This window comes from Cicer arietinum, chromosome 2 (genome assembly GCF_000331145.2).
Source record: "Cicer arietinum cultivar CDC Frontier isolate Library 1 chromosome 2, Cicar.CDCFrontier_v2.0, whole genome shotgun sequence".
Classification (NCBI taxonomy): domain Eukaryota; kingdom Viridiplantae; phylum Streptophyta; class Magnoliopsida; order Fabales; family Fabaceae; genus Cicer; species Cicer arietinum.
Genome location: NC_021161.2, coordinates 37441838 through 37452724, shown reverse-complemented (window position 1 = coordinate 37452724; position 10887 = coordinate 37441838). Strand labels below are relative to the sequence as shown.

The 10887-nt window shown below is 29.7% G+C and overlaps 1 protein-coding gene across 1 annotated transcript; it reads left to right on the top strand.

The window, feature by feature from the left end:
* Positions 1-5503: 5503 nt before the first annotated feature.
* On the top strand, positions 5504-9499 carry LOC101495614 (glutamyl-tRNA reductase 1, chloroplastic-like). Its single transcript, XM_004490440.3, has 3 exons — positions 5504-5903; positions 6831-7072; positions 8043-9499. The coding sequence occupies exons 1-3, from the start codon at positions 5642-5644 to the stop codon at positions 9171-9173; spliced, it is 1635 nt and encodes a 544-aa protein (XP_004490497.1). The 5' UTR covers positions 5504-5641; the 3' UTR covers positions 9174-9499.
* Positions 9500-10887: the final 1388 nt, after the last annotated feature.

Below are 10887 nucleotides of genomic sequence, written 5' to 3'. Positions count from 1 at the left end.
TATATATATATATATATATATATATATATATATTCGGAAGTTTGTATATTTAGTTATTTGAAGAAGTTCATAGTTTTAAAAATAAGAAAATTAAATTTATTTATTTATTTGGGGTTTAGGGTGTTACATTGTGTCAACACATCCACTAAAATTTGAGTTTGTATATCCAATTACTTATAATGGATTGGATCTTCTATACATGAGCATATATTATTTAGTTCGTTGTGGATGCCTCAAAACTTTCCTTGTAGTTTTCCAATGACCAATTCCAAGATTACATTGATACCTACTTTACATTTCAATCGCAAAGCTAATATCTAGCCTTGTGAAGGTTTGCACATAAATTAGACTACCCACTACAGAACCATATGGAACTGATTCCATTTGTTTGTGCTTTACGTCATTCTTTGGACATTGCATAACATTGAATTTATACCCTTTTCAGATTGGTATAATTCCAACATAACAACTATCCATGTTAAATTTTTATAGAATTTTATTGATATAGGCCTTTTGAGACAATCCCAATAATCCTTGTGATCTATCACATAGGAAGTCTCACTCAAATCCTTCATTTCAAAATTCTTAGAGAGGTACTCTTTAGTGTCATGCAACATGATCAAACTATTAGTTGCAAGAAATATATCATCAACATATAGGACCAAAAACATATACTTACTCCCACTAATATTTCGATATATGCATCTATCAACTAGTTTTTCTTCAAAAACGAAATAGGTAATTGTATCATTGAACTTAATATACCATTTCCTTGAGGCTTGTTTCAGTTCATATATTGATTTATTAAGTTAACGCATCATATGACCATTCCTTTCAATTGGAAAACATTTAATTTGATCCATATAAACTTCTTCAAGACTACCATTTAGAAATATTGTTTTCACATCCATGTGGTGTAACTCAAAGTTATAATGAGCCACCAGTTCCATGATAATATGCAATGAGTCGGGCTTTATATCGTTCAATATTACCATATGAGTCACGCTTGGTCTTAAAGATCCACTTACAACCAACTTGTTTAACACCTTTTGACAATTCAACAATTTTCCAAACTTTACTTTCTTCCATGGATTTTAAATTATCTTTCATGGCATCAATCTATTTCTCTAACTCAACATTGTCTATGGCATTTGAAAATTAAATTGGTTCTTCATTGATTCTAATGTTCGACTTCAGTAAATAAGTCTCATAACAGCTAAGAATAGCTTATTTTCTTTCTCTTTGGGATCTTCTCTAAGGAACCCTTTAAGACTCATTTTGTTCATTACTTTGTGAGTTAGTATCTTCATTTGATGTGTTATCATTCAAATTCTATTCATTATTGTTAGAATTTTCTACAATAACATTTGGAATAATTATCGACAAAGGAACTCTTATAGGTAAAATAATATTTATCTTAACTTCCTTTATGGCAACATTTTTTCATTCCTCACTCCCACTAATTTCACCATTTTCAAGACATTTTGCATTGATAGTTTCTACAATTCTTTGACTATGGTTAGGAAAATAAAAGATATACCTTTTAGACTTCTCTGGGTAACCAATAAAGTAACCACTTAATGTTCGAGAGTCTAATTTATTTTCATGTAAATTATATAATCCTACTTCTACTAGACAACCTCAATCATAAGGTGCCTTAAACTTGATTTTCTGTTTTTCCACAACACAAAAGGAGTTTTAGGAAAAGTCTTGCTTGGAACTTTGTTTAATAAATACATAGCCGTTTTTAATGCATACATCCACAAAAATTTGGGAAAAAAGGAGTCTCCCATCATACTCCTAATCATATCCATTAGTGTTTGATTACGCTTTTTTGCCACACCATTTTGTTGTGTTGTGTATGGCATTGTGCACGGGTATTATGCATTTCAAGAAGTTATGCAAATGACCTTATACATTGTCCCATTTCACCATGTTTTCCATAATATTCACAACCTCTATCAAGTCTTACGACTTTCACTTTCTTTTCAAATTATCTTTCAACTTAATAAATATAAATCTTAAAAGCGTCAACTGCTTGAGACTTTTCTTTAAGCAAATAGACATATTCATAATGTGAAAAGTCACCAATAAAGGTGATAAAATAATATTCTCTACCAATAACACTTGGTTGCTTCTTGTGGTACCTTTCTTGTTATGTCTAATATACTTTCCTTTAATGCAATCCGCGCATAACTCAAGACCATTAAAATCTATATTTTGTAGAATCTCATTTTATTACTATCCTTTCTAGTCGTTCCTTGCATGTGATCCAAGCGTTTATGAAGCAAGGACTCATAAAATCGCGGTAAGCAAGGACTCATAAAATCGACCACGAAGTATAAATCTATAAAAATCATCAATAATCTAACAAGAACTAATGTGTTTATTATTATTGCATAAAATGAAACTACCATGTCCAACATTAAATTCAAAACCACAATTTTCTAATTTTGAAAGAAAAACTAAACTCCTAGACATTGAAGGTACATGAAGAGTCTTTATTAGATCTAAATGATACTCAATATCCAAAATCAAATGATGTCTTCAATTGGATTTTTATTAAGGTTTCACATGTAGAGAAATATCTTACTTTTCCTTGTGGTTTGGATTGTAAGGAATTCTTGCATCATATTAGGTACATGAGTAGTAGCATCACATTCAAGCCACCAAGAATTATAAGGAACATCAACTAAGTTTGACTCAAAAGTGCATATATATATTTTACACATACAAAAAAATTATTTGGATAAATCTAATCCTGTGATAATTAACAATCATATTTTTATGATATTATTTCATCATTTTAACTTTCTCACTTTGGTGTACACAAGTTTTAATAAAATATTACTTGTTAGAAGTAACATTTATAACTTTTTTCAATAATATTTAATCATAATATGCATAAATGATTCAAATTAAACATGTAAAAATTGAAGATATATATGGATCATATTAGTAAAGAAAAAAATCAATTGTTTAAATCATACAAATAAATTTGTTTATTTTACCGTACTTAGTATATTTACTGTGTTAGAAGAAAAAAACCATATATAATAATAACAATCACATAATTTATCTATTAGAAGGTTACTACCTCATATGCATATAAAGTAAAACTTTAGGTATCAACTCTATAAAATAAATAATAGTATTGAAATTAGTTTAAATTCAATTATTCATATAATATGTTCATTATATTTGAAGAAGATTAAAATATCATAGATGGAAAATCATAAATTTCACAACAAAACTTTGATATCACGTGTAAAATTTAAGTGTTATAATAAACTTTTAACGCTATAATTCAACAATGTAAATATCTTGAAGTTTATGATTTTCACATACACATATTTGATGAGGAATCCATAGTACTTCACACCCAAGTTGATAGAATAAAATGATTTATCTCCCTTTACTCTTTTTCCAAGACATGTAAAGATGAAAATTATTTTGTGCATAGAGAGATCTTGAACGTGTCTTTTGCGGAACTAATTTAGAGGTTGTATTATTTAATATGAGACGTCTATCAGATATTAGTATTAAAAGATGAGATTGATTCATTTAATATTTAGTGGTTACTATAATATTTGTCTTTTCAATTTCTAACTCTTAATTTTTAGCATTACTATAATCATTATATATTCAATTGTTAGCTCTTAAAATTAGTGGTTACTATAATTTATAAATTATTTTAGGTTAATAAATTGAAAGGTTATAAACTCATAAAAATTATTACATTATTGAGTGAGAGAACATTTTGCTTAATATTAAATATAATGAAGGAGTTTTTTTTTATGAAGTGTAAATTTCAAGAAATATTTGTACCGTTGCCATGCTATGGAATACCACTAAAACGTAATTTTCATATTGAGCAACATTTTACGTCAATGTCAAAAAATTCGTTTGTACACCACATAAAAATATTTTTTTTTTCTGTATTTCATAAGCTTTTGTTTTGAATATTTTAAAGTGTAAACAAATTTTCACCTTTTCACATACAAAAAGACCAAAACTTTTGATTTGCAAGAGGAGAGAATCAAATAAAATAATATAATTAAAATCAAGGATGACATATCTCATTTAAAATGAAGGAGAACCACAAAATTCGACCATATTTCAATCTGAGTATTGTGAATGAATAAAACATGGTTAATTGAGAAGAAAAAAAAATACACCATTATAAATGACTAATCAAATTTTTTAAGGATATAATTCAGTCACAGTTCTACAAAGTCATATATCTTCAAGTGAAAGACAAATGTTATCAATATACTATCTAACATACATATTTCAACTTCCTATATTATATTAGTTGAAATTTACATAAATTTCACCAAATTTTGAAATTAAACGAAGAATAAGAAAGAATCTTCATTTTAATTAATAAAAGAGAAATTATGACATCTAAGTTAATTATTTTGAAGAAAAAAGTTCACAAATAACACTACAAATTACAAAATAAAAGTGTAATAATCCTTCCATTAAATATTGTTGTGTATCAAAATTTTTATTATATTCATCTGGCTCACACTTGTCTAGCACCAAATGAACCATTTGCAATCGATTTTATACTATATATAGATGATTTCATATTATTCAATTAAAAAAGAGAAAATAAAAGAGTGAATCTAAGGGGATTGTACTTGTTTACACCTAAAAATAAATAATTGGCTAGTCAAAAACGACAAACAGTAGACTTTTAGGATCGTCGAATTACCATCGGGCGAAGAAGAGTAGGTGCACAAGAAGCGGACTTAATCGAGTCTTTCTTAAGTTTACCAAAATATACAAGGATCACCAAAGCTCAAAGTAGAGTCAAAGTCCATTGTCACCTGATAATTCGACAGTTACGTTCACCTTCCTCGTTTATAATGCCACTAACAACCAACACAGGCATGAGAACATGAAAAAGAGCGCACACGGATAATACCAACATGACAAGCCAAAGAAGCAAGAGAGCGGGCTATTCGTTGGGAGCCACGAACTTCCTTAGTTAGATGTTATCATGAATTACCCATGTAATTATCCGAGTAGAGCTACATGTTTGTATACCACGATTTATGGCCAGTATAATTAGCTTTGCCTATAAATACTACAACTTGTAATATTTTTTTAACTCAATCATCAAACAAGCTTTTTATGATATATTTATCTTTAACAATTTACTTTACTTAATGTATCTAATTGAGTAACTTATTAACTATTTTTAACTTTTGATTATCTTTTACTTCAAACGATTATGTTAATGATTATGTTGAAGAAAGTTTGGTGTAAAATTTTCTTTTTTGGGTCAAAGCAGCATAAAACCGATTACAAATGATACAATTATTCAATGTCTAATGAGTCGACAAATATAATAACATATGATAATATGGAGGAAAATAAGAGAGGGGTGTGAAATTGAGATAGGAAGATTGAGGGGAAGGGAGTGTGGATAAAACGTGTCTTCACCAGCCAATCAAAACACAAAGAATCACACCCTCTCAAATCCTTTCAAATAAACTTTCCATGCGCCACATCCTTTGCCACGTCATCACTTTTCCATACACAAAAAAACCCAAAAACCAAACAGACACAACAAACATAGTTTCATCTCCAACTAACAATACACACACCTTATTATTCTCTAACACTAACAATGGCTGTTTCAACTAGTTTCTCTGGTGCAAAGTTGGAGGCTTTGTTCTTCAATTGTTGTTCCTCAACATCCTCTTATGTTACTACCACTCATTTATCATTTTTTGGTAGAAACAGAATGAGCTTTGTTCAGAGTCAAAGAGGTTCAATTCGTTGTGAAGCTTCTTCTTCTTCTTCTTCTTCTGATGTTTTGGTTGATTCTAGTAATAAGAATTCTACCACTGTTTCTGCTTTACAACAGCTTAAAACTTCTGCAGCTGATAGTAAGTCCTCTTTCAAGATTTTTTAGTTAATAATGATTCCATCATATGGTTAATTGGATTGTATACTACTTAGTTAAGAGATTTAGATACATGTTCAAAATTTAATGTGTTTCAGCATGAAGACAAAAAATTCTACATTTTCATTCCAACATAACATAACTAATATTTGACCCGATGTTTTTTTATTTTCCATTTGAATTGACAAAATCACAGTAGTGTACCGTGATTTTGAGAATTCTACTGTGAAACCAAACATGCACTTAGAGGTCTGTGTCGCATAAGTGGAGGGCTCAAACTGAAAAGGGGTGTTCGGTTCGATGGTCGTGAAAATTGATTTTGTAAAATTGATATTAATTAAAAATGATTTTTGTTTGAAAATTAATATCTTCATATTTGTAGTCAAATGTTACAAATCATAGTTTCAAGTTGGAATTAATTAAATCAACTTAAATCAATTGTAGCACGTGTTTTAGTTAAAAATGAATTGAATCTAAAATGTTTATGTTTGAGTACATTCACAAAACAGAAGCTGGATAATAGTTCAAAATACTTGCTTCAAGTTACAATCCATTCCAGAATCATATACAATTCTATTCGAGAATACTCAAACATGTTAAAATCAACTTTACTATATTCAATCACATTTTCATCCAAAAAGTTGAAACCATACATACCCTTATATTATCTATATTTGATCTATAAAGAAATTAAAAAAAATAAAAAATAAAAAAAAAATAAAAAACTCTTTAACTTTCCAATAGACATAGGTGCCAAACCACATAAAATCTATGTGCATTCTTAATAAACTATTAGAGTATTTAAACTTTAATTACTTAATCTTAAGTTAGTCGTGGTTATTCAAATAATCTATGTGAACCTTGCAACTTTTAATTCAAATAATTTATTTATGAACTGAACTATGAACAGGATACACAAAGGAAAGGAGCAGCATTGTGGTTATTGGGCTAAGTGTGCATACCACGCCTGTCGAAATGCGCGAAAAACTCGCCATACAAGAAGCAGAATGGCCTAGAGCCATTGGTGAGCTTTGCAATCTGAATCATATTGAAGAAGCAGCTGTTCTTAGCACCTGCAACAGAATGGAGATTTATGTTGTTGCACTTTCTCAGCATCGTGGCGTCAAAGAAGTCACTGAATGGATGTCAAGTGTATGTTCATATCTTTATTTATGAAAAGTTTTGTGCTAAACACAATGTTTATATAAGGCACCAATCAAAAGTTTATCACATGTTAACAATAATATTAATGATTCAGGCTCTAATACTATATTACTATTCTAGATGGAAGTAATGGATAAGAAAAAAGTGTAGAAGAGTAAAATAGAAATTGTGTTGTTCATAATGAGAATGTTAATAACATCAAGGCAATGAGGCTTATATAGTTTAACAGGAACAACTAACTTCTAACTATTATAACTAATTGGTAACTAACTTTTACATCTATAATAGAGATACCAAAGCCGATGAATAATTTAGTTGCAAAATTGTAGAGTATAATTTGATCTCTTAGATTGAAAGTCTTCGATCGCATTAGTAGTCCTTTGAAAGCTAAGTTTACCTACTCAAAATGACTAATATGATCAAAGATTTACAATTTTATGTTTTATTTTAGAATTCCGTTGATTTTAGATACCAAATTGTCCCACGCCACAATTTCAGAGAATAAATTAGCGATTCAAGGTTTGTTTGAATTGACTTATTTGAAGTTATTTAATGATATAAGCACTTGTGAACATGAGAGCTTATGAAAACCGTTTATGACATGTTCATCAGCTATTTTCAACTTATTTCTATAAGTTTTCCATGAAAGCTTATCAAAACAACCAAGGCTTTCTACTAACATGAGCACTTGTCAACCTGGTTGAGAGAGCTTATTTCCATAAGCTCTCCAAGAAAGCTTATGAAAATATCTTATATTTTATCTTTTGTTATATAAACAGGTTGTATATAAATACTTATATGACAAACATTTATACTATAAATGCTTAATTAAGTTGTTTTTTCAAATAGAGTCTCGCCCCAAAATGATAAATACAGTATTCATGCAAGAATTGTTCTGGTTTTGTTTTATAGTACATTAATATACATATTGAAGATTCATGAGTTCTTGTTTTTGCAGACAAGTGGAATACCAGTGGCAGAGCTTTCACAGTATCTATTTCTACTCTACAATAAAGATGCTACACAACACATCTTTGAAGTATCAGCAGGTCTTGATTCTCTTGTAATGGGAGAAGGTCAAATTCTTGCACAAGTCAAACAAGTAGTGAAATCTGGACAAGGTGTTAATGGCTTTGGAAGGAACATAAGTGGACTATTCAAGCATGCAATCACAGTTGGTAAGAGGGTAAGAACAGAGACAAACATCGCGGCCGGAGCAGTTTCTGTCAGCTCAGCAGCTGTTGAATTGGCCTTAATGAAGTTACCTGATGCCTCACATGGCAATGCAAGGATGCTAGTTATTGGAGCTGGCAAAATGGGGAAGCTTGTGATAAAGCATTTGGTTTCAAAAGGGTGTAAAAAGATGGTAGTTGTCAATCGAACCGAAGAAAGAGTTGCATCGATCCGCGAAGAAATAAGTGATGTTGAGATAATCTATAAACCTCTATCAGAAATGATCACATGTGTTGGTGAAGCAGATGTAGTTTTCACAAGCACAGCCTCAGAAACTCCCTTGATTTTGAAACATCATGTTAAGGACATTCCTTTGGCAAGCGAAGAAACCGGACGAAAGCGCCTTTTCGTCGATATTTCTGTTCCTAGGAATGTAGGTTCATGTGTCAATGATCTTGAGTCTGTCAAAGTTTACAATGTTGATGACCTTAAAGAAGTTGTGGCTGCTAACAAAGAGGACAGGCTAAGGAAAGCGATGGAAGCTCAAGCGATCATCGGCGAAGAATCGAGACAATTTGAAGCTTGGAGAGACTCATTAGAAACTGTTCCTACCATTAAGAAATTGAGAGCTTATGCTGAGAGACTAAGGGTTGCTGAGCTTGAGAAATGTATAGGTAAAATGGGTGATGATATCAATAAGAAGACACAAAAAGCTGTGGATGATCTTAGTAAAGGGATAGTGAATAAAATGCTTCATGGTCCAATGCAACATTTGAGATGTGATGGTAGTGATAGTAGAACATTGAGTGAGACTCTTGAGAATATGCATGCTTTGAATAGAATGTTTAGTCTTGAGACTGAAGTTTCTGTTTTGGAGCAGAAGATTAGAGCCAAGGTGGAGCAAAAACCACAGTGAGATATCATAAACATATGACACTACTTTTCATTGATTATTAATACACTCATTTATTTCTTGTGAAAGAGGAAAATCCTTACTCTATTTTAGGCTTGAGAATCATGTAATTTTTAGCTGCATGATTGAATTTGGTTATGTATTTAGACTATGCTATGCTGAATTTGTAATATATATGTATTGTATAAAATAGAGGAGTTGTCCCAACACATTCGAAAATGGTATGAATATGTCCATTTTCAACCATGTAAATGGCCAAGGTGTGATTGAGGGTGTGTAGTTTGGTTGGGGGAACTAAATTATTCTCATTGAAAAATTCCTTTGATATACTTTCATGACTAAATTATTCATTGACTAAACTTTTTAAGGCACATTAATTGATATAATTCTTTTTATACCTGTATTTAACTTGAGATGTATTTTTACAAGAAAGTCACATAGTAGAAATAAACATTTAATGTTGTGGGTTATAATTGAAATAACATTACAATTTTATTGCATTAAATAATTTTATTTTATTTTTTTTTGTAACTTTTTTTATATTTAAGATATAAGGGAGTAAAACAAACTCAAATTTTAATGGTAAAATTACACTCATGGGCCTTTAATTTAGGTCTTAGTCAGATCCAAGAAATTTTTTTTTCTTTATCTAATTCGGTTATTTAAATTTTATTATGTTAGTTACCATTTATGTTTATAAATTGTTTACATTATAGCATCATCACATGTATGTTAGGATTCTTCCATCTCATCCCCTTCCCCATCCTTTTTCTCTCCAAACTCATAAAACTTAACCTTTATCCTCTTCTTAATTATCTTAAATTTTCACCCACGTCATCTTCTCTTCTCCATAGTTAATGTGCATTCATAAAATTAAATAATAAACAATAATAAATTGAAAATTCATATCTAAAACAAATCAAAATTAAATAAAAAAATCGAGATGTGTTGCGGTTTTTTAGGAGTGGTGTATTACGATTTTTTATTTAATTTATTGATAAAAGAAAAATAAATAAAAATAAAATTGAATCATATTGATAATTAAAAGAGTTAATTACATCAAAAATTACATAAACAAATATAGTCAATTATATAAACAACTAATTAATATAAAATAATTAAACAACTAGTGTAATTAGGGATGGGAATAGGTCAGGTCAGACCAGGCTTTGAAAGGCCTGAGTTTGGCCTACGATTTATTTTTTAGGCCTAAGCATGGCCTACAGCTTATCATATGCTTTTATTTCGGCCTGACCTAGCCTTTTTAAAAGTCTGGTCTGACCTGGAAGCCTATTTAAAAACCTATATAAAATAATTTTTAAAAAATATGAAACAAACATCTTCTAAACCCTAAAAAATAATTTTTTGTGTCAAATAATAGTTTTTTTTTCTTCTGAAACAAACACACTCATTATTACCTCTTAAACAAATATGGAACCACTACTGAGTGATTTACTAATTGAACGAATATGGAATGACTACCAAATATGGAATCGCTACCGAATATAGAACAACTATTGAATATGAAATGCTCACTGAGTGATTGCCTAATTGATAGAATTTCAAATAGGAAATAATATTATTAATAAATAATAATAATAAATAATAATAATAAATAATAATAATAAATAATAAAATATATATAGACCAACCTGTCAGGCCTAATAGGCTTTTTATAAGCCTGGGCCTGACCTATTTAAATAAATAGGCTTTAAAA